The 24,757-nt window shown below is 41.7% G+C and overlaps 1 protein-coding gene across 3 annotated transcripts in view; it reads right to left on the bottom strand.

Moving 5' to 3' along the window:
* LOC124595664 (transcription factor A, mitochondrial) overlaps nt 1-4,186 on the bottom strand; it is a 102,139-nt gene extending 97,953 nt beyond the window's left edge. For all 3 annotated transcript variants that reach the window (XM_047134509.1, XM_047134508.1, XM_047134510.1), the window contains exon 1: nt 4,032-4,186. In XM_047134509.1, coding sequence (XP_046990465.1) covers nt 4,032-4,105 — 74 coding nt within the window. In that variant the 5' untranslated portion in view covers nt 4,106-4,186. The remainder of the gene's footprint in view (nt 1-4,031) is intronic.
* Nucleotides 4,187-24,757: the final 20,571 nt, after the last annotated feature.

Genomic DNA, 24,757 nt, shown 5'->3' with positions numbered 1-24,757 from the left:
TGTTCATGCACCAACATGTGGTTGTGCGCTGTCTTGCGAAAAATGATGTCTGGGGTGTTGTGCAGAAAGGGTGTGGCTACAGGTTGCAGGATGTCATTAATGTAGGTCACACAGATTACGGTGTGCTGGACCATACCAACTGCGATTTGCAGTTGTACCCAATAGCTGTCACTGTATGCCTTGTGCGAATACACACTGTTCCACTATTGCACCTGAGCCAAGGAGGATGACGATCTGTCCTGCACTGCCATTTGGATAAGGTGTCAGTCTTCTCTGGGGATGATCAGGGTGGTGCAACCTGATCAATCTCACCATGTTCTACGACCTTCCGCGAACCATTCTGCACACACCCGTTGCACTGTCGAAAAACTTTGCCCCACACAAGCAGCATTTTCCCAGATGGGTGCGTCACTTTTTCACATGTCAATAATGTGCCCTCTTTTAAACTCACTGATCTGATGCTACGGTTCACGCATTTGTCTGCGAGACATCCTGTACGTCTGCTCAAGTCACAGTGGTTCATAGCAATGTGAGCTACAGGCACATTTCATTGGTAGGTGGTGTTGCCCCGCAATACTGTTATTGACTTTGAACCTGCAGGCTGACATGGTTCAAATGCTAATCATTTCTGCAGAATATACCAATGTGCATGTCCTGTGAATATGTACATCCTATCTTGAGTCGTTCAGGGTGTTCTCCTTTTTTCTGAACATGAGTGTATTACCATAACAATCAACATATCATTGTGTGATGCCTGTAGAATGAACACAAATAAATAAGAATTGAGCGACAATCCCTGGATTTGAATAAATGAATGAATAAATAAATAAATAAATAAATAAATAAAAGCAATACAGCTAAAATCCCTCAGCACTATCCATGTCATCATTTTTCTGCAGGCTGCATCACCTTCATTATCGTCCCCTTTCATCTTGCACCTTGTCAATCAAAGCACGAGCTGACTAAATCTATAAGACAGGTTTTGTTGAAAGTTCTCTGTGGAAGGTATAAACATTCATCTCAACTGTAGCTGTTAACTTGCTGCCTATTACACAAGACAAGTGCACTCTTCGTTGATGGATTACTACCTGTTGCTTCAGGTTCTTTGTATACAGTTGTTGCCTCCTGTGCAGAGGACAGCAAGCCTGCAGTGTAAAACATGAAGAATCAAACTTCCTGGCAGATTAAAACTGTGTGCCGGACCGAGAAGTGAACTCTGAGTCACGCTTGGGTAGTTCAGATGGTACAGCTCTTCCCCATGAAAGTTTTGGTCTGGCACACAGTTTTAATCTGCCAGGAAGTTTCATATCAATACACACTCCACTGCAGAGTGAAAGTTTCATTCTGGAACCATCTCCCTTGCTGAGGCTAAGCCATGTCTCCTCAATATCCTTTCTTCCAGGAGTGCTAGTTCTGCAAGGTTCACAGAAGAGCTTCTGTGAAGTTTGGAAGGTAGGAGATGAGGTACTGGTGAAATTAAAGCTGTGAGAATGGTTGAGTCGTGCTTGGGTATCTCAGATGGGGAGCACTTGCACATGAAGGCAAAGGTCCTGAGTTCGAGTCTCAGTCAAGCACACAGTTTTAATCTGCCAGCAAAGTTTCACGTCAGCACATACTCTGCTGTAGAGCGAAAGTTTCATTCTATGAAGAATCAAGTAATCAATTGTTGGGGAACTGCTAGAATATGGGGAAAATATGACCCTTGACTTACAATTACTTTACACTATTTCTGGGTTATGAGTCTCCCTGCTAAGTAATTCTCGATAGCATTTGAGAGACAGCACACGTCTCCTGATCAGTGCCGAAAACAGAGGAACTACAGTAGGACTGAGAAACTTTTACTGTTACTATCACCATTGTGCATGGTTACACTAGGCCCCTATGTATCTCTCCAATTTTAGGATAAAAGTCAATTATATCTATATCATCATGTTTCTCCCTCAGACCTGTGCATTTTATTGTCCACAGCCCTAGAATTCTCCTCCCTCCCCCCCTTCCCCACCTCCTTTCCTTCCCTCAAACATCTATTTAGTTCATTCTTCCCTAGATTCAATTTTGTCATTTAACATTTCATCACTTGTTTTCTTAATTCTCTTGGCATTGAATCAACAAAACCAACATTTTAATGTCTCCACCTGGTCCATTTACCTCACTGATTTCTTTAGAAAAAAAAAAAAAAAAAAAAAAAAATGTAAAAGCTGTCCTAAAACTGAAACTTGGTTAGACCAACAGCCTTGGTCCTATTTGAGGTGGCATGCCTTTGTCTTGCTCCCACCTTCAAGCTGACTTGACAAACAATTAATGGATGAAAGGGGGGAGGGCGGAGGAGGGGGGAAGGGGTGGGGGAGGAGGAGGGTGTATCCCTACAGTTCAACACAGAGTTTAAATTCGCCTTTCTTCACATACAGAAATCATTACAAGAGGGATAAGTGACAGAAATAATCCCAGGAGCAAGCGAGGATTGAACCTGTACCTTCAAAACAACAACATGGCCTCACTAGTAGGCCTGCACAGAGAGCCGATAGGGTTCTGTATAAACTTACAAAAATGATCAGTTTGAAGTATCACATAAAAACAGTAGATGAGTACCTTCAGTACAAAAAAGGACAGAGGTTGTTTTTCAAAGGCACTCTTTCTGCTATTACATAGGAAAGTAAATCATTTCCATCATCATTATAAATAGATAAGCATTAATCAAAATTTGTTGTTGTTATACTTTATATAAGTAGCCTACAGTTGCTGCTCCTGTCAATTAACAAATAATGTAACACACTTCACATTCCTGAAGATTCCCCATTGTGGTGAGGGATATGAAACACAATATGACTTCACAAATCTTATCAATAACATAGTTCTGTTAATTGCGCCTGCCATGAGCAGTAGGAGTAAAATGGACACAGTCCTTGCCAGTGTGCACACAAACCATTTTTACCAGAAAAAGCTAACAATACTACAATCACCTACGCTAATAAACAACCCATATTTCATATTTTGGTAGCAAGTTATGTAACGAGTAGTGATTTATTAAAATCTGTATTTCTTCAACTGATTGTAGTCCTGGATTGTTAAAATTTATGACTTGTCTTGGCCTGAACTATTTGTGAAAACTAACTAGTTTACAGCCTCTCATTTTGTACACAAATTCTTTTATTGCTCATTAGAGACCATTGTCATCAATAGAATACAACTGGTACATTTTACCGTTTTTTGTTTCTTCTTAGTTTATGTTATGTCTAGTGAATAGTTGGCATTAATTCTAAAGTATATAGCTGAATCCACAGGCCTACTAAGCAAACAACTGTAAAGTGCATGGCGGGAGATACTGTTTATTGTATCGTATACTCGTTTGTGACAGGTCCGTTGAGGACTGGAGTATGGTGCTTACTTCCATGAACAAGTGCTGCTGTTACTCTAACAGACTAATTATGGAAAGCTCCCGAATTAAACGGACTTTACATGACCAATAAGTACTTATGCATCGTAACTTTTGCTGCCCTTAGTAGTGACACTCCATTCACAATATAAACTGCGAAACACCCAACATTACAAAAGGCAAGGACTGGAACTTTTTCACATCAAATATTAATAAATAAAAACTAATCGTACACAAATCCTGCAACGGTATACACCTGTTGGTTTTCACGAATAGGGCCATCAGTTTCAATGGCATCTCTCTGATTTAATAGTACATTAAGACCCTCAATACACTGCGATAACGGCTGGCTGTTCTCTGCTCTTCTATTATCCAGCAGCCCATACCTACTACAGATTACTGCCTTTTACATGCTTACAGCGTTACATGAATGAGACAGCATTGTCTGTTGTTGCATACTTCCAGCAGCAGGCCACGCCGTTACCATTAACGGGCAGAAAATGCACTTAAAGTATTTAACATCAATATTTCACTTTAAGTATCTGAGTAACTCAATTTAAAAAGCTTTATTTCACTTCCGGTGGGAGTGACTTTCTGTTCTAGTACTAAAACTACGAATGTACAATTTTTTTCCTTGTATAAAACAAACAAATTTTACCGTGGCAACAGCACATTCCGAAATTGCTTAAATGCAAGATTCCCTATCCTCATCATATCTGCGCCAAGCCTCATATCAGCTCAGTTTACTGTTTACATTTGCTTGTGTTCACAGGTTGGCCAACATTTCTTTTTTGTCACTTCGCAATGCAAGTATCGGAAATTCCGGCGCAGCTTTTGACTTACTGTCTCTCACACTCAATTTCTGATGTCTCTCTTTTCATATTATTGGTAAGTAACTTAAAAACGAAAATTGCTATAAAATAATTTTTTGTCTCTTGATCAACATCGTTTGTTAATTATCTACAGTCAACTTAACACAGGTGGCTGTCGATTATTAACGTGAGAACGGTACGAAAACATGTTAACATATTATGTGAAAATCCAATTTAAGGCTGGCTGGTTTCGGCTCTTCTATTATCCAACAGCCTCTCAAGTGGATATAATATATTTTGGATAAAAAAGCGACGGAAATTAATTTTACCGATTATCATTCAATTTCACACTAATGCGCTACAACAAATTTGACAAGCTCACTGATCAAGGGCACTAGACACATAATTAATTCAATGCTCCAACAAAACAGACAAAAAGTCGTCACGGTAATCGCAGTAAGCATCTTGGGACTGAGTGTTTAAGAATGAATATCGGGGTTGTAAGTCTTTGTAGCATATGTTACTGTCAACTTACAGTTATAAATAATACATCAAATGAATGAGGAATTCAGTTTTGTTTGCATAATCGTGTAAACATTCGTGAAATCGGAGTAGTTCACTGTGGTAACAAAGAAGAATCAGCTAGCATTCAAAATGGGGTACGGCAAGGTTTGTCCTTAGCCCCATACTTATTTAATCTGCACATACAAAAGGTTATCGACAGGTTGAGAGAAGTAAACATAAGAGTAACAATTCGTGGTGATAAGATAGACATACTGAGATTTGTCTGTTATATAGCACTAACTGTAGAAAGTAAAGGAGACATGCAAAAAATCCTGAACCCAGTGGATAGAATAATGGAGGAGGAGTTCCATATGAATCAACACACATAAAACAAATACGGAATTTAGATGATAATATTCTTGAACTATACTTTATGGGTGGGCCTTGTCGTTTAGTACGTATGTGCATGCCTGGAAACATTTTTGTATGAATGCGCGGTGTCTGTTCTTTCCAATATGTCTGAAAAAACGGACACTGTGCATTAATATAATTGATTCGCATAGATGGGCAATGGATTCAGCTTTTCCAGTACGGATGCTCAAGTACGTCCAATCTCTCGCAGGAAACTCAGAGTGACGAGCATGGAAGAAATGGACAGGGATTGGGGACAGGTGGTGCTTGGTGGGAATGTACATTGGCCGCGAGTCATGCCGAGATAGTCTGCGCAGTTGCAGTAACACTGTGTCCCGGATGTCGCAGTGGTTAACATACCTGCTTAGTAAGCACGAGATGCCAGGCTCGAATCCCAGTCTGGTACACATTTTTACTCATTGCCACTGATTCCACATAATGTTCCTGTGCAGCTGACACCAGTAATCCCTTTCCTTTCTCCCCAACTCCATCATTAATTTACATGAAAGGCTTTTGTGACCTTTCAAAGTAATATACTAGAATTCAAGAAATCTCAATCAAAGGCTAACAATAAGATTAATTTTACGTAGCTGCGGTTCAGTCATGTAACATTTTGTAAATGAGGTCATGGGTGCCGTTTGACTGTAAAATTATTAATCTGTAAAACCTAATTTTGCAATTTCGACTGTGTGGCCATTATCAAGTGTTAATAATTGCCCCTTAGTACATGTCAAAAGGTAACTCTTAACTGACATGACATGACACAGAAGCTAGTTTGTGCTCCTTGTGTATTGTAATCTTCGAAATGAATCATGAATATGTTGCTTGTACTGTGTTTTATTTCTGCTTGCATCTGTAATATGATGCCATTTTGTTTTTGTTTCATATAAAACAGAAACTGGTTTTGTCAAACAGTGTTCTGTTGGCATTTCTTCCTGCCTAAGAATCTGTGTGTGAACTGCTCGATTTAAATGCGAATATTATTACTATTCTACTTCATTTTAGTTCATATCCGTTTTCCGCACTTTCTCGCATTTAACGGAGAACTTCATGTTGGCAGGTTTTGACAAAATTAGTATTCAGCTTAGCACATCATGTCATATCTTGTCATGGAATGACTAGGGCCTACATATTTCTGCTTTGAATGGTGTTGCTTCTTGCGATTTAGTATGCTTTATAGTCTTATGGTGAAGGCCTTTTTCCTTCCAAACGCTAAAACTACAACAGTAGTTACCCAGATTTGCTCACATGTTACAAACAGGTAGTAGAAACAATACATTTTAACAATCGATATACTACAATCATCCTCCAATGATAATTCAAAAACGAAATAATAAACACTGTCGTGCTTTCATCACTGGATCTACTATAGTCCATTTAAAATTGCTTGACAGTTACATCTGTCACTTTCCGCTATGGTGTTACATTAGCCACCAGCTACTGCTCGGTCATAGGTAACACACCAAACGTAAATGGCAAGTCCTTGACAAATGCTGTTAATGGGTAACACAGAGCAATGTTGTAAGTGGCCGCCACATGGTATGTCAGAAACGCGAGATGCTCTGTCGACAGCTAAGTTCAATTGCCCAACGACTGAACTGCAGCAGGAGACACTTTTTGTAGCCCCGAATTTAAACTCGTGTCCTAAGCTAACATCATCCTCATGATGTGTAATCTATCCAAGAAAGCAGTGGTCAGCAATCTGCAGCAGAACTAAAATTACAATCGCTTTGTTCATGGCTATTAAAGCTAACCTCACGTCATGAGGCTCTCCAAAACCCGATCACAAGGGCAAGTAGACGTCGAGCCCCACAAGACATGATGGGCACTGAAATCTCCCAGTAATACAAATGGTCGTGGGAGTTGTTCCACGAGATCTATGAGCACTTCAGAATCTATTCCATCTAGCAGATGTAGCGAGCAAACAGCGATCCTCTAACACCCATGAATTTTGCAGATCAGTAGCCAGGGGAAGAGCAGAGGGTGATGTGCGTTATTAATAAACACAGCAACCCCTCACTTGACTCTGTCCCCAGTCAGGTTATCCTTTCAGCGAAGGGCATTGTCCCATAGCACAGCGGTTTCAGTAACTTTACAATGTGTTTCTTGTAAACACAGGCACAAGGGGCGTTCCTGCACTAGGAATTTCGGTTCCTCTACATGTGTTCTGATCCCATTACTGTTCTACTGTAAGATGGCAGCCATCTGTGAAGGGGGTTGCACTTTCACCATGTCTTTCGATCGGGGAAGGGAGCCCATAATGGGTGGGGGCTCAGTCTTGGGGTGAGATGATCGCCCCAGTCCGATATCAAGCTCCATCAGCTCTACTGAAGAGTCAAGAGAGACATCAGATAGTATGACATCGACATCATTGGACTATTTACTTCCTGTCTCCATTGGTAGGCTTTGGAGCCACAACCATAGCAGTGATAGTAGCAGCACTGGGCAGTGGACCAGACTGAAATTTAGGGGGAGCATGGAGCTACACAACGTTTGCGACCACAGACGTTTCTGACGTTTTGGGAGAAAGTGTAGGCTGTGAAGTAAATGCAGCAGCACAAGACACTGACAAACACAGGTATTAGTGCTAACACAAGCTACCTCCATACATGTAGCAGCATCAGTTTTCTGTACTGACTGTTTAACGACTGACACAAAAGAAGTGGCGAAGGGTCTTACAACTCTTCTTGGCCTCACCAGAGGGGATCTGTCATGTGGTTTTAATCTTCTGCACCTTCCATTCTTCAAGGAAGACACAGCAGTTCCTACTCCAAACAGGGTGAGTCCTAGAGTAATTCACACACTTTGGAGGAGACGAACATCTGACTCCTTCGTGAATAACGGTGTCATATTTGCCACAAGTGGCCTTACCCCTGCATCCAAGAGTGGTGCTTCCAAACCGATGGCACTTGAAACAGAGCACTGGTTTGTTCTACAAATGACAAGCCTGGTGTTTCACAATGTAGTCACATCTAAAAAGCTTCAAAATTTTGGCAATCGTATTTTCACTAAATCCTTCAAAAGCAAGCTGCTTTGTCTCTAGTGTATCACTATCAGTGTGGGCCCATTGTCTGAATTCAATCACATCATCCAAATCAGAGTTTTTAAACACTTCTGTTAAATATTTCTCTAATTCAATTCTATCTGGGCGGTTTTCACACTGTTGAAGCATGCAAATCTCAATGGTAGACAATTCTGGCAAGAAGGGCTTTGTAGTCAATCTCAATAAGGCTTGATTTGACTTGATTTGATTCTAACAGGAGAGCTAAAACAGCTTAGATCCAACCTGCCACTGTCCACATCGAAACAAGGTTTATTGTGTGGTATCGCTCCCTGTATATCTAGTAAAGCCAACCAGTGCCCTTAAATAGTCCAATGAGTCCCTCTATTAGTTTTTTGTTAGACACAATTTCTTCAGGTCTAGTTGTCACGAAGATTCTGTATCTTTTACTCTCCAATGCCATGCATTCAAAGAATAGGTGTAATGCAGTTTCTTCACCCTCATCACAGATCCTACATTTAGGGTCCTCTTCCATTATACCCATTGTGTGTAGGTGTTTTTTGAAATTCCCATGACCGGTCATCAGTCCAGTCATGAGTCTGATCTCTTTCCTGTTCAATCCCAGGATTAAAGAGCTTCTTTTAAAACATGGCTTGGGCATCATTACCTTACCATGTTTTTGTTTATGGACCTTGGTCCAATATCCTACGTGCTGTTTCCTAAGCCAGTTCCGTAGTTCTAATTTGATCATAACCTTGGTGATTGTCAAGACAGGTTCCGGTCCACACACTCCTTGGTCGATTCCCAGTCCTCTCTTCGAGCCTCTGAGAACCGTTGTCTCTCTGGGATCACATACTGGTCTGTGTTATCCGACAGAGCATATCGAGGAAAGTGAGTTTTGAGGAGCAATTCGAGCGTCTCGTGCAGTCTTTGTGTATTCCCCATCCTCCTTCCTCAACGTACCTCCTGGATTAGTTGGTACTCTAGTGAGAATCTTGTGAAGTCTGGCTTGTGCAGCCATGCCTTCCACTTCCTCACAGAATGCCTCCTTTGCTTGTCTTATTGCAAGATTGTAACTAACAAGGGCCTCACGATATTTAGCCAATTGTCCTTTGCGTCTCGCAAATATTAAACAGTCTCCATACCTGTTTTCTTTGCGTTTCCAATTTGTTATTCCACCAAGGAACACTCCTATTTGTGCACTTCCTGGTGATTTTGCAGTTGTCCTGATATGAGGTCACTATGGCAGAGGTAACAGCCTCTGCTACTTCCTCAAATTCTACTGGCTTCCTTATCGTGGTTTTAATTTCCGATAAGCCTAAGTGAAGGTCCCTCCTATATGTCTCCCAGTCTGTTTTCCTGGGACTTCTATAAGTCATGGTCTGCCTGATTCCCATTTCAACCTTGAATTTAATGTACATGTGGTCCGATGAGGATGGCGCCAACACCACATGCCATTGTTTGACATAACTACCCATCGTCATGGAACCAAATGTTATGTCAATTACTTCTTCCCTTCTGCTATTCCTGAATGTAGGTTCATTGCCCCTATTCAGGACCTCTAAGTTGTTAGCCAAGAGGAATTCAAGAAGGTACTCACTTCTACTGTTGGTGTCCTTGCTGCCCCACACTAGGTTGTGGCCACTGGCGTCGCACCCCACCAGCAGTTGGTCACCTTGCCGATGGCAAGTCTCTACCAGTATCCTCACCTCCAAGGGAAGGGGAGAACTGTTTTCATAAGGAAGGTATGCTGAGGCCAAGACAATTTCCCTCGTGATACCTTCCTCGCATTGCTGCATTTTGATGGTTACTAAGTCCCTAGAGCAGAAATCCATCATTGGCATGAAAGAAATGCCGTTTCTAACATAGATGCATGTTCTGGAGTTTCTTAGATTTCTAGCATAGATCAACTAACCTCCAGAGTCTCCGAGGTCCGATACACCCCCTTTGTATAAATAGGGTTCTTGTATCAGGGCCACATCCACTCCCTGTCTCCCCAGGCAGCGGATCAGGGCAGCAGAGGTCACTTTACTGTGCCTCAGATTAATCTGCAGCACCTCCAGGCTCCGTCTTACTGCCATCTTTGAGGTCTTTGAGAACCCTGACGGTGACCTTCGAGTACCCTGAAAACAGTTTCAGGTGCTGCTCCCGCATCTCCTTCAGGGACTTCTCACCAACCTCCACCACCAGGGTTCGTCCTTCCAGAGCACCTTCTGGTTAATCACTCTCCAGTCTTCTGTCGGGACTTTAGGGTTGTGGGCCCCTATTTTCCCGAACAGAGTCGTGGGAGAGACTTCCTTAAGGATCTTGGGTACCCATAATTACATCTTTGCGGTGTTAAGAAGCTCCCCTGCCATCTTGACCAGCAGTTTTGCATCTTCCCACGGCGATATCATGGGCACCTTGTCCTTGAGCCATTCTACTGTGTGCACCCCCTCACAGACAAAAATGAGTGCACCACGATCTAGATAGACCCTCCTGAAGTTGGGACCAGGGCCAGCGTCCCCCCATCAATCTTTTCAAAGAGGGCCATCTGTACTAGTTCCTCCTGCTGCGAGGTAATGGCCACCAGTGGATAACCTTCCTGGATAACTGCCATCCTAAAAACCGAGACTGCAGCACTATAGGTCTGTCTCCCTATTTCTTGCCTCGGTTTTTTCTGGATTCGCTTATCCGGGGAGGAGGGAGTCTTTGATTCCTCCCTTATCCGCTTACTACCTGTCTTTGCCGTTATGGGGGTCTGCGTGTCCCCTTCAACCTGAGACAGTTTTTTCCTGGGGGTCTTGGGTTCTAGTCCCTTTACTCCCTCCATTTGTGTTTCAGAAGCCATTCTTTTCCTTCCTTTTCCCTCTGTTCCCTGAGTAGCTTCCTCCTTCGGGCCCCAGACAAGCCTTTGATCTTAATCTGGTCCAGCTTCTCGGTTACAGTTCCCAGTTCTGGCTCAGGTCTAGACCCTGATTCAGTATTGGAAGTGCCTTCCATCGGTTCAGTCCTCGATGTTTGGGTATCTGAGGTCTCAATTTGCCCCTCAGTTTCTTTTTCTTTTTTTGTAGTCGTGTCCATGTTGGTCCGACGAGATTTGGGGATCTAGAAGGTCCACACCACGAATACCCCGCGCGTTGCAGGGCTAATTACTGAGGGAGGTCGCCCGGTATCCCTGAGGCTCTGTTTGCGACACATCTTCCCATGTGCTATGCACCCCTCAGCACGGATCGCATCACACCTTCGGTTGGATCAGGGAATAGGGTAGGACTAGGAGTGGATAGGGAAGAGGGGGCATTGTGGGATACTCTTAGTCTGATCCATCGGATGAGGCCTTTCTGGCAGTAGGTCCTCTACCTTTGGCATAGCCCTCAGCTTCCCGCAGATACGCAAGCCTCTCCACCCGCACGGACAGTGCTTCGACAAGGTGGTGTCCCCCGGAGAGGTCAATAAGGCTTGCATTAAGCATTAGCTTCACATTTTGATGGATTGTGAAAACACATTTTTAATGTGTTCTAACTGCTCCAACAGTAATGCAGCATTTTGGTCACAACTCACAAAATTTAGAAAACCCAATGTCTTGCTGCGTGTTTTTTTTTTTTTCTTTTTGACACTAAATAAACAACTCTTTCATTTACAATAGGTGTTTCTGTTTGACTTCTAATTGAGACAAAATCCTTCTTTCCTAGACAAAGTCGGCTATATTCATCATTTTCATAAAAATTCGTAACTTTTTGTTTCACAGAGTCGGAAATTGGCCTTCCATACTTCGTTGCTGGTATTGCTACTGTGCCATTTGCAGCTTTTAGTTAATTTGTATTCCTAACAATTCTTCCAGAAACTTTGAATTCTCTTGCTAGTGTTTTTATGGACAAGATATTGGGAGTAAGTGTGAAAATCTGAAGCTTTGTTGGTTTAGGAATTTCAGTGAGGTTATTTTGTGCTTCAATTTATTCAGCAACTGATTGTAGTTGCTGCAGTTTGAGCACTGCGTGCTTGCATTTTCAATTTTAAATTATTGTGAATTGAGCCTTCCAGCAGCCGAAATTTGATCTGCAATTGTTCCCTGTACTTCGTTAAATTCTCACTCTGCATGGCTTTGCTTGTCCCTAGAGCTCTTCTAAGAAAACGTAAAGGGGAGAGACCAAAAGACGATCCAATTTTTTTGCTGCACTGCAGTCGTCATTAAAATCTAAATCTCCTTAATTGTTGGAAGCTGAGTGTGATGTCATTGGTTCTATTGCTTTTATTCCTAACTCTTTTTAACATCTTGGGCACAACTTTTGGCTTGGCTTTATTTTCGTTTTTGTTATTTCGTTTAGCTCATCCACTGCTGCTACAGGAATAACTTGTGTGGTGTGATCCTTCTATGGAAAGGATTGCAATAACTCTTCTGCAGAAATTCGTATTTTCTTGCTTCATGGTGGAGACAGATCTGTAAGTCATCATCGACAGCTGGCCCACTGCGCCGATGTATCAGGTCTTGATCTTCGATACTGTAGCCAGTGATGTGATTTAATTGGTTAGGGGTGGCATTGAAGGTCTTTAAGTGACATTCAAAATTAGTGGCTTGACCAAGGCTGCACTGTGGAAGCGGTTTCAGGGTTGAAACTTCAGCCGTTATTGTGGGAAATTAAATCAAATAATTAATAAGAGACTTTTGGTTCTGAAAAAATACAACTTATAATTAACTTAAAATAGAAGTTTCAATAAAGTAACAATCATAACAAGAACGAAAACATATACTAAAACCTTTTTTCTCTGCTGCTGGGGAAGTTAGTGTTAGGTTATTTCATTTGAAGTCAAATTGCCTTTAAATGTCAGATTTTGACCATTTCATGGTTATGTACAGGATGGCAGCCAGTCAACGAATATTTTAGGGAATTGGTTTAAGAAATTTATTTCGAAGGCCCAGTGGAATCTTTACAATTGTTCTCCCCAAGTAACTTAAGCTGTGCCTACGTGACACAAGTCGCTTGTCTTTCAAAACCGAAGTCACGCCAATGATTTTAGCCAGTAGCGTGCGCAGGATACCGATCACGTGTGTGGACGCTGGAGTGTCCTGTAGTGCAGAACGCACTTGCTTCTCTCTCTTGTAATCCAGACCTCGAGCAGAACATACGTCTTTTTGGAAGGCAGGGCCTCTGGCTCTGCTTTTCACGCCCAGCCACCAACGTAAGTCAACATGAACAGCTTCCCCTTCCGTTGCCCATGTCAATTAATTGTTCGACCACCTAGACTGGCCTAAACCTGGTAACTTCCGATCCTAGGCGAGCCCCTTGTACACCGTACATTGAAATATATTCTCATTATTGTACCTAATTTCCTGTTTTGTCATTTAACGGCAGCCCTGGATGCCCACTATCAAATCCTGAGCGCTCGACCTACTGCACACTGCCACCATGAGCATATTTAACAACCTTCTTCCCCTTTCCCTGCCTTTTATAGATTGTCAGAAGTTTCTCTCCCCAACTCCTTCCCCAACTGTACTCTTTTACAATTGATGTCAGAGGTGGGATATATATTTTACAATTGGTGTCATGAGTGGGATTGATTCCCAACGTTCGGTTCACAGGGTGGCCAATTATCCTGGTTCATGTTTGACGTTGTGTGGTCGGTCAGAAATCGTCGCTATTACTCTGCTGCAAGCCGAGCCTGGCTGCTGCAACTGAGCCAGCTGTGACGCCGCGCCAGATGCTACATCCACACATACCAGCGCCCGGGGCAAAGTCTACTGCCTGCCTCTGCAGCATGCCGCTCCTACACGTGCTTGCTGAGTCCACTGAGTTGTGCTTCACAGCACACGTGCACACTGTGTCCGCTCCAGCCGCATTTGACAGTCGCAGCCGCTTCGGTTTCGCTTCTCAGTCGCCGCCTGCCAACTCTGAGCTGGACGCCATGACATGTAAGAAAACCGGAATGCGTCCGAGCCACTGCTGTGGCTCCAGCTATTAACGGTCGATGCGGCTTCCCTGCCACTGCCACCGGCCACCTGCCACTCCACGTCCGCCGCCAGTCAGCTGCCCACTGCCGTCTCCGTTTGGGTCCTGCCATCAACACCCAGGCCACGTACTTTCAGCACCGTGCAGCCAGCCGCCCCACTGCCCACGCCGCTGTTACGCGAGTACCGCATACGTACGGCCCTCAGCCGCAGCATTGCCACCGCCACCGTCTCTTCTCTACTGTGAATGTTGTTGTACCCTGAGGCCTTGCAGCCATTTATCCAGAGAAGAACTTATCCATGAATTACTTATGGGACAATTTCACTACTAAGATTCTTCTTTGTTATACATATGTACTGTTCCAGATTCTAGTCTTCACAAAGGCATACTGAATTCCTAGATAAGCCCATCAGATGTATGTTAGATAGATGTTAGTTTAAAAATACACTTTCATTGAATATGTGTATTGCCATAAATTTATGAGGAGTTTTTTAAGATTTTTTTAAAGCTTTCGATTAATCTCCAGGGATGTGCAGCTTGCACAATGTTTTTGGCAACCTCAGAGTCTCCCAGCTATTCATGGCATTGTCTTCCGTTTCGTTTTTGTGTTATGATCAACTCTATTTTCTTTCATCTTTCCTAGAAGCGTTATTTCTCCTTTCTCCACAGACGTGAGCGCATTAAGGGCTCTGTAACGCCCTGTGCCTTCATACCGCGTCTGCAAGGTTTCTCAAATCGTTGGTGCACTAAATTTTTTTATGTTGATGGGAGATTGTTTCTATTGGAAGACCAGGCACAGATATGAAATCAGCGTGTAGGCCTTGTATGTAAAGCGACAAACCATTGGATTCTGACGGTCCTGGTGATGTCCGTTGTTTACTACTGCTATTAGGCGACTTTAGGCCCCAAGCGTATACACAGTCATAATTACACGATTAGCACTTGTGTTGCCGAAACCAATAGGATGTTGTGTGACATGTCGGATTGCAGAACGAAAGGAATGAACTTTTTCTACCTTCTCTTTCTTTACTCTCTTGTCTCTCTGCATTCACTTTCCCAACCGTTTATTCTTTTTTTACCCATGCGTTCTGTTTTTGGTAAGTGGTAGTTCCTTGATTGATTAACTCAATGCACGAAGTTACGATGAAACAGAATTGATCTGTTCTACCCCTGTAAGTTGATAGGAGAGGATAGATGACTTCCGGCTGTTATCCCCCAGAGGGCAGCGAAGTTTTGTTGATGTGGAGTGATGTATGAGGTTGTTTTATTGAGGTTATTGATGAGCAGACAAAAGGTCTTGTGTGTGTTGTTTTATGTGATGTTAATGATCTATTTTATGCTGCCACCGCAGAGGTCAGCGCAGAATCGTTAACCGCGATTCACTTTACCATGCAGCGAGTTTCCAGTTAAGACAATGTTTTTTTTTAGTCTTCTAAATTGCGGTCTATGTTCCCAGCGAATGCTTAATATAAGCAGAGACTGCATTGCGCAACCACGAGGACTGGCACAGCCGTCGCCTTGTGATAAGTCAGTCACGCCTACAAACGTTACCACTTCTCTCCCTACTCTTCTTCATGCCCGTCATAAATTTAGTCTTTATTTGATTTATAAGCCATTTATTGTATAAGTTTTGAGTGACCGTGTACAGAGAGTATTAAGTGTTTAAAGGTACCCTCTCCCATCTACTGTTTAAGTATTTGTTATTTGATGATATTAAGCTATTTGCCTTATATTTAGCTTTGTTGTCGAATTTTTGTATTGTACTGTATTTCACTTTTAGATCTCCTTTATTGACAATGATTTTGTTTTGCCTTTCGAATGAATGTATCAAGTTTACCCTACCAAAGTTTTTCTACAACGCTACTTTTTACAAGCCTACGTCTTTGAATGTTTCGTTTTGTTGTCAAACCTAGAATGTGGATCTCCTCCTTGCGTTGTCCATTCTATTTGTCTTTTCTTGTTCAATAGATTGTGATACTTCGAATTTTCATCCAACTTCTGCAACTAATACTCTACTGTTCCACTGCTTTGCAGATGAGCTAAGTCACTTGTCGTTTTAGAAGCCTTTATTTCCCTGTTTTCTTTCAAGCTGCCTAAGATTAAAAATGATTGCGAGTTTTTTACTCTCATGCCCGCTGATCAGACCACTCCGAGGGGAGTTTAGAAGCAAGAGACCACCAGCTGATGGGACGCTAAAAGGAAATGCATTGCCATAACAAAACCGGCCATTATGGGGTGTCTTCCCGTGCACTGCTATTTAGCTTAGTATCGCTTTGCACTTCCGAGCCTCCTCCGAAGTATAGTACCACCATACCACCTTCTGTAAACCCTTAGCATGCCCGCTACGATATGCATTTTCGTGGAAATCCTTGCTCAATGAAGCACCCGAGTTATCTACTCAATAGAGAAGATTTGAATGCGTCCCTGAAGTTGAGAAGAAGTGTGCTACCCTCTCACTGTAGAGCGGCAAGCGAGATAGAGAGTTCACCCAGACAAACACAAGTTTCGTTCTTATTCACCCTACTTCTTACGAAGTAATTTATTGACGAAGTGAGGATGTTACGAGCGAGCACGGAAATTGACACTGCTACCATTTAGATACAGTGCCTTGGCGTGTGCTTAGGAAATGAGAGACACCCGTTTGTTTATTGAAACAAACGCACCCATGATGTAACAAGATTGAAGCTCCCGCTGAAATAAGCACTGGTTTGTTGATGTTTAGCACCCATGACGTGACGACATCGCCCAAGCGCAGTAACGCGCTATTTTGCTGAAAATTTATTTAGCAAGAGACTTCCACCCAAATGAATAAAAGTTTTATTGTAGAATGTTGCAGTAGTTCACACCACTTTTTCGTAGCTCACCCTGTTACTTCAGCTTTTTCTGAATTTTGTGCCGCGTGTGATTAGCCGAGCCAGTTCCGTTTCAGCCGCGCTCGCGAGTGGCCGCTGTTCACTGTTGCGCTGCACTTCAGTGTTTACATCGCTGTACTCGTGCTTCGCCGAGTGCCGTCCGACCGTTAATCTCCGAGTTCGTTCCTGTTCCTTGTGATCTGATCGCTCTTTCTGGTCTTGCTGCTGCTACTTGGAATTTCGGTTGTTTAACCGAAATTGCTTCGCTGGATTAACCATGGCTACAAACCTCAGGAAGAATACTCTGGTATGTGCTTTTGACAAAGAATCCCGTCCTGTTCAGCCGACATCCCTGGAAATAGATGACTGGATTACACAGGTAATTGGTCTAAATTCTGAAACCGTTCATACCTGGCAACTGGATCAGGAAAAATACTGTGTTTTTGTCAAGTTAATCAGTGGTTCGACTGTTGATAAAGCGTTACGAAAGTGGGGCTATGAAGTAGATTTTGTGCATAGAAATGGTTATAAAAGTAAGGTTTCCATCTGTAGAGCGGACATTCATTACAAAACTGTTCGTGTCTTGAATCTCCCCATTGAAATTGAAAATGATAAGATTAAGGAAGCTCTTTTAAACTACGGAGACGTTAAATCAATTGCAAATGAAAGATGGTCGCCTCGCTTTAAACTGCAGTGTTTTAACGGGGTCCGCTGTGTAGAGATGGACGTTAAGACGAATATTCCGTCTCACATAACTGTTTGTGGGTATAAGGCACAAATTGTTTATACAGGTCAGGAAGCTACATGTCATATATGTAACGAAACCGGCCACTTCAGACAGGAATGTCCGCGGCGAACTGTTGTGCTTAAAAGTAATTTGATACAGCGTCAGAAGCTTACCTTAAATGATCTGTTACCAAAGAATAGCCCGGAACAACTGGTTGAGGATATTAACGCAGCGGGACAAGCTGATGTCTCCCTTCACGATAACAGTCAATTTCCCCCGTTAACAACAAAAGGAAACCCCGTTGCCACTACTCGTGAAACTGAAATGCAACCGAAAAAACGACCTCTGGAGATAACTGATAGTTGTTCAGAGGACGAGCTGTCTTGTCCCACTCCCTCACTTCGCAAGCAAAAACAGTGCGATGAGAAGGCAGAGGAACCTGAAGGCAAAATGCGAATGGAAACTAATGAACAGAAAGATAATACACATACGGTACCAGAAAATGAAAGGGGTGTAAGCAGCAATAATTTGCAAGAAACAACAGGTGCAGTAGCCGATTGCAAAGATCAGAATCTATCTGTTAATAAACAAATTCAGGAAGAGGATGCAAAACTGCAGTCTCCATTTGTTTCCCTCGATCAGAAAGTGAGTGAAATTAATAAAGAAGTGGTGGCCAAACTGAAATCACGGTCAACACCTCAGGGCAGGCGCCGGCAACAAATTGCTAAAGCGTCTGCTGCTGCTCCAGATAAGCCGCGAAGTAAAATACCGACGCAACCAAATGAGAATGTAGCTCGTAACCCAGGGAAGGGAAAATCCAGCAGGGGCGACCCAAGCCCAAAGAATGTTCAGTCCGAAACGGTCGTACACAAATCACTGGAGGAAAAATCAGAAAGTTTACCAGGAAATCAGTCTGCTTGCGGTACGAGAGAAAACATCAGAAGTAGAAAAAAACGGGACAGTAACTAATAAACTGATTGAAGTATTATTCCATGTTCAGCCTTCCGAGAAAACTGTTACAGCTTAACTGAACCCTGAACTACAGTAAACTAAATTAGTTCAACAAAACAACTGCATAGTGACAGCACAATGACGCAATCTTATTCTGTCACCACTATAAACATAAATAAAATCACGACCGGTTTGAAATTATCGGCCCTTAAGGAATTTTTGTACGAATCCGCGACTGATATTGACCTGTTACAAGAAGTTCTAATTTCGGATTTGGTAATTCCCGGTTTTATCAGTTACATAAATGTGTCTCCCGAAACAAGTGTTGGAACAGCTATTTTGGTAAGGGAAGGGATTACAGTAAGCGAGGTGGAACGACTGGAATCCGGAAGGGGAATAGGACTAAATATCTATGATGTGACTATCATAAACTTGTACGCCCCTTCAGGAAGTTCTCATCGAGCTGACAGGGCACGTTTCTTCAAAGATGACTTGATATATTTGTTAAGGAAATCACCAAGACAGTTATTACTTGGAGGTGATTTTAATTGTGTTTTAAATCGAAAAGATCAGTTACCTAATTTTAATTTCTCAAGTGAACTAAAACAATTAGTTACTGGTTTAGAATTAAAGGATATATGGGAAATCAAATACCCCTCCACTGTTGAGTTCACTTATGTCACGGCAACATCACGTAGCAGGATTGATAGACTATATATTTCTAAAAATCTTGTAACTTCCGTGACAAAAGTAGAAACCATTCCTACGTACTTTTCAGACCATTCAAGTGTCTTAGCTTGCATAAATCTAACAAGACAGCCGGTTCGCCGATTCAAGAATCAGTGGAATTTGAACACTTCCTTGTTAGTTAATCATGATTTAGAAGATCTGATTAAAGAAACATGGGCAATATGCCTGCGAGCCCGTAGTAGATATGCCACTGCTATTTACTGGTGGGTTAAAATGGCAAAGCCAAAGTTGAGGAAAGTTCTTATTCAATACAGTGCCCAGAGCGCAAGGGAAATTAAATGCACTATAGAGTATTACTATTCCGTTTTGAGAGATCTATATGATCAAGTCTCAGCAGGTTTCTCACTTCGGATAGCAGACATAAAAAAAGTCAAAGCCAAGTTACTTAATATCAAGAGAAGTCAAATGGAAGGGTTGAAAATAAAATCGAAGGCAAAATCGGTGTCAGCAGATGAAACTACTTCCCTATATCATTTAGTGAAGCATACGATAAACGGGAGAAGGACTTTTATTGAAGAAATTCGAACAAAACATGGCACGATTCTCAGAACCCAGCAGGATATCATGGACGAGATTTATCGCTATTATTGCGAGCTATATTCTGTACATCAAAGTAGTGATGCTTCCTTGGAAGAATTCCTTGGCATCCTAGCCCCACACCTGACAGAAGATGACAACGAAAATTTTCTCGAGGTTGTCAGTGAAGAAGACGTGTATGAGACACTGTGCGCCTCGCCACCAAAAAAATCCCCAGGACCGGATGGTCTGCCAGCAGAGTTTTACATCCGTTACTGGCCAATAGTAGGTGCGAAAATCACGGACATTGTAAATGAGGTTATTCAGGGTAAAATGATTCCGGCTGAGTTTAAGGAGAGTAAATTGTTCTGGTGCCAAAAATAATGGAAACAAAGATTTAAATAATTTTCGTCCAGTTTCACTGCTGAATTCTGATTATAAATTAATAGCTAGAGTAATAAACAAGAGAATTTCATGCCTTACAGATAAAATTATTAGTCAACATCAGAACTGTGCGCAAGGCAGAACCATTTTTCAAAATCTAGCGGAATTCAGGGATATCATTGCAATAACTTCTGTAACAAACATAAAGTGTGCTTTATTGTTTTTAGATTTTTATAAGGCGTTCGATGTAGTAAACCATGAATATTTTCTAGAGACATTGAAGAAAATAGGTTTCAACAATAGGGTTATACAGTTGATTAAGAACATAGCAACTGGAATAAATGCTAAAATAGCGGTGAATTGTCAACAATCCAGGCTGATGCAAATACAACGAGGTGTTCCTCAAGGAAGTCCTCTGTCCATGTCACTCTTCACAATTTCGCTGGAACCTTTCCTCCGACATGTCCATGCTACATTAAAAGGCTTAACATTATCAGGAAACAAAACAGTTATAAGAGCCTATGCTGACGATATAGGGGTCATTATAAGGAATAATGATGAGGTAACCACGCTAGCAACAGTGATTGATTCCTACCGTAGAGCATCTGGAGCCAATGCAAACGGAAAAAAGTAAGATGTCAAATCTCGGAGGTTTTGATAATATCAACGTCGAGTGGGCAAAATTAGTCCGACAACATAAAACACTTGGGATCACCCTGACAGCATGCCCTATGAAAATGACGGCTTTAAATTGGAAAGTTGCAGCAGATAAAGTACAAGGAGCCATTGTAGAGAATTTAACTCGATATATGAACCAAGTTCAAAGAACACAGTATATCAGCTCATGCATCCTTGCTAAGGCTTATTATACTGCCCAGCTGTTTCCAATACCGAGAATGATAGCGAGGAGAATAATGTCCAAAATCATAAAATTTTTGTGGAGAGGTGAAGTGTTCAGAGTACCTGCTAAAGTAGCCACTTTAGATCCTAAAAATGGTGGACAAGGATTAACTGATATAACGGATAAAGCCTCTGATCTTTTTATCAAAAGGCAAGTTAATTTAATAAGAGACTCGCGAGAAAGCATAACCAGCCAACTTTTCGAGATCATTAAACCTCCAAGCCTGCTTCCCCTGATTGACGTGCAGAATATCAACAGTCGCTTACAGCACGTGAGGATTTTCTATGTTGAGTTTAGTTATATCAGTGTCGAACTCAGGCAGTCCCAACACTTAACATCGAGAGCCATAATGCGGGAACGAAAGAAAAGCGAAGGAAGAAACAAAATAGAACGACAGTTTCCAAACATTCAGTGGACTGAGATTTGGAAAAACATTAGTTCTAATGTGCTCACGTCTAATATAAAAACGTCATGGTACAAGACAGTTAACAACATAGTTAGCACCAATGAAAGACTGCACGCAATCGGACTCTGTGAAACAAATTTATGTCAACAATGCCATCTAGTTGACACAGTAATTCATTGATATACTTGCAATGGTCACATGAATAGTTGGAAGTGGATCCGGGAGCAAATAGCTCTGATTACAAGAACATCCCCTGAGTATATATCGCTGTCATTGATACACAGGCCTGAAGCACGCTATTTCCCAGAAGCAAAAAATAACGCTGTGTACTGGTTGCTGGGAAATTTTGTTAACTACGTCCTTAACAAATTAGGATCCGATAGCATCATAGAGTTCAAGGTACACATGCTGTGTAAGTTCCACAAAATTAGAAGCTATTCGAATCACAAGAAAAAGTTCGGTAATATGCTAAAAATTGTATTTGAAAGAATGGGCATTGTTTAATATAAAAAAGAAGACTGTGTTGACAGTGATGTATTGTAGTTACCTTAAGGATACTATTTAAGATTTTACAGTATATTTATGATGTGTGCTTTCTCTACTTCAGAGAGTAGTTTTTTGAAATTTATAAGCTAATGTACAGAACTTATGTGACATTGAGATTGTGTGTCTAATAGTGCCAAACACAAAACATGAAAGGTGCATTATTGGCTTATACTAGAAATTTGGAAATAGACAGTTTTTATAGAAATCTCCTTATCGATTGGTTAAAGCCATAAGATTCTATCCGATAAATGTAATATTCAATGGCTGGCACATTGCCCTGTTCCTTTTTGCAGTGAAAGACTGATTATATAGATCTGATCACTTCAAATACTTAGATTCAATTAATGTCCAGAAAGTGTAGTTGGAAGGCTAGTCAGCTTTATTATATATCTCCTTTCCGCCATTCTCAAGTATTTATGTTTAATTTAATTCTTTCTGGTGATTTAGTCAGTAACACAATCTTCTGTTGTCTTTCCTTAACGTCAGCGCAATTGAAATGATCAACCGCTTTGTTTAAATAACTTCATGTATGTATAACTAGTATGTATTTGCAATGTGTAACATTGTTTTTTTAAATAAAGGTTTTATAAAAAAAAAAGAAAAAAAAAGCGGTCTAAGGCGTTGCAGTCATGGACTGTGCGGCTGATCCCGGCGGAGGTTCGAGTCCTCCCTTGGGCATGGATGTGTGTGTTTGTCCTTAGGATAATTTAGGTTAAGTAGTGTGTAAGCTTCAGGACTGATGACCTTAGCAGTTAAGTCCCACAAGATTTCACACACATTTGAACATTTTTGAATTTCGTGTTTCCTGAAAATCAACACTGAAATGCACTCTGTCGTCCAGTATCTGTTTAAGAATTAATGCAAGTATTGTACTAACGACCTTAACTGAGTCTCAAATGTTTCTTACTGTGCCGCTATGCATTTGGTTTTGTCCTATAACTGTTAGGATCTTTCCATGTACAAATTTGGTGTCGCTCTGTGTGGATCATTACCGGTGTTTGACCGTCTGTTAGCCAGCATTGTCTTTCTCTGCTTTTACGCGTACTTTGTATTATACTGCCGGAATACACCGTCAGCTGTGCCGAGTGCTGAAAGTGCCACTGCCACTTCCCCTTCGCCCCTCACCGTTCCTCGTAACTCATGCTTACCTGCCCGCTCTTTCCAGTCCCGCAAGACGTGCGTAACGCCACAGATAATACCCCCTCCATCACCCTCTGAGAGAGAACGAAGTCTGTCAACGTCACACCTCCCCGCCGGACAAGCCACGTGCTCTTCTCCCGTCAGTCAAAGTTTGTTTACAAACTGTGCGTGCGCCTCTGTCGCACAGAACCACATTCTAGGTGTGAATCTTTTCGTGTTTTATGATCTGATTATAAGCTCACTGCATTCTTTCCCTTCCTTTATATGAAGTTCTATGAATAGGACGAGAATATTGTTGTAGAGTTTTGCCTGTCTGTTCTCCATGCCTGTAACTTTGTTTTACAAGCTTATTTTATTCCATATGGCAGTCCCTGATTTCATCCTTAATTCCAGTGTTTTGTCCGTATATGTTGTAGCCCGTGGAACTTTCCATATCCATTATCTGTGACTAACACACAGAGGATGTCCTAAGATTTTGCATTTGTTATCACCCTTCTTTTAATGTACTTAACCCAGTTGCAACCCAAGCTAGGCGTTAATGTTCTGTAGTACGTCAATTTATTATCTTTTTTACTCAAATATTTTGATTACCATAGAATTAAGTATTTTTTTATAATAGTAGATTTTTCCCTCAAACTAACAGAAACCATAATAGTTCATTCCTATCTCGTGAAGCTTTATGGCATCATTTAAACTACGTTTGTCTTAAGACTTGATTATATGGACAGTGATGATTTCGATTATTACAGAAGACATTGTATTTCTGTACAAAATATGAACAGTTAATATTTTACTATTTTCGTAACTCATGCAAATTGGTAAATTTGACTACATGTAAGTCCCCTCCCAGTTACAAAAAATGAAAACAACTGCAACATATCCATCCCATAATATTAAGGCCCTTACTACGGCAAATAGTCTTTCCGGGGAGTGACCGACACCCGTTTGTAAACAATGTTTGTCACCACTTCTCTGGAAGGATGAAGGAATGTACAAGATGGCTGCCAGTCAAGGAATATTTTAGGGAATTGGTTTAAGCAATTTATTTCAAAGGCCCAGTGGAATCTTTACAAGTGTTCTCCCCGAGTAACTTACGCCATGCCTACGTGACAAAAGTCGCTTGTCTTTCAAAACCGCGTCAGTTCTATCCAGTTAAAGCTGCTGACAGGAGACGCCCTGAGCCCTCTGCTGAAACTGCTAGCGAATTCAAGCCATTTATTTTAGCCAATAGCATGTGCAGGGTACCGATCACGTGTGCGGACGCTGGAGTGTCCTGCAGTGCAGAACACACTTGCTTCTCTCTCTTGTAATCCAGACCTTGAGCAGAACATACGTCTTTTTGGAAGGCAGAGCCTCTGGCTCTGCTTTTCAAGACCTGGCCACTAACGTAAGTTAACGTGAACCGCTTCCCCATCCATTGCCCTGGACTGGCCTAAACATGGTAACTTCCGACCCTAGGCACGCCCCTTGTACACCGTACATTGAAATATATTCTCGTTATTGTACCTAATTTCCTGTTTTGTCATTTAACGGCGGCCCTGGATGCTCAATATCAAATC

Source organism: Schistocerca americana, chromosome 2 (genome assembly GCF_021461395.2).
Source record: "Schistocerca americana isolate TAMUIC-IGC-003095 chromosome 2, iqSchAmer2.1, whole genome shotgun sequence".
NCBI lineage: Eukaryota > Metazoa > Arthropoda > Insecta > Orthoptera > Acrididae > Schistocerca > Schistocerca americana.
The sequence above is the reverse complement of the archived record's forward strand: the minus strand, read 5'-3'. Positions and strand labels throughout refer to the sequence as shown.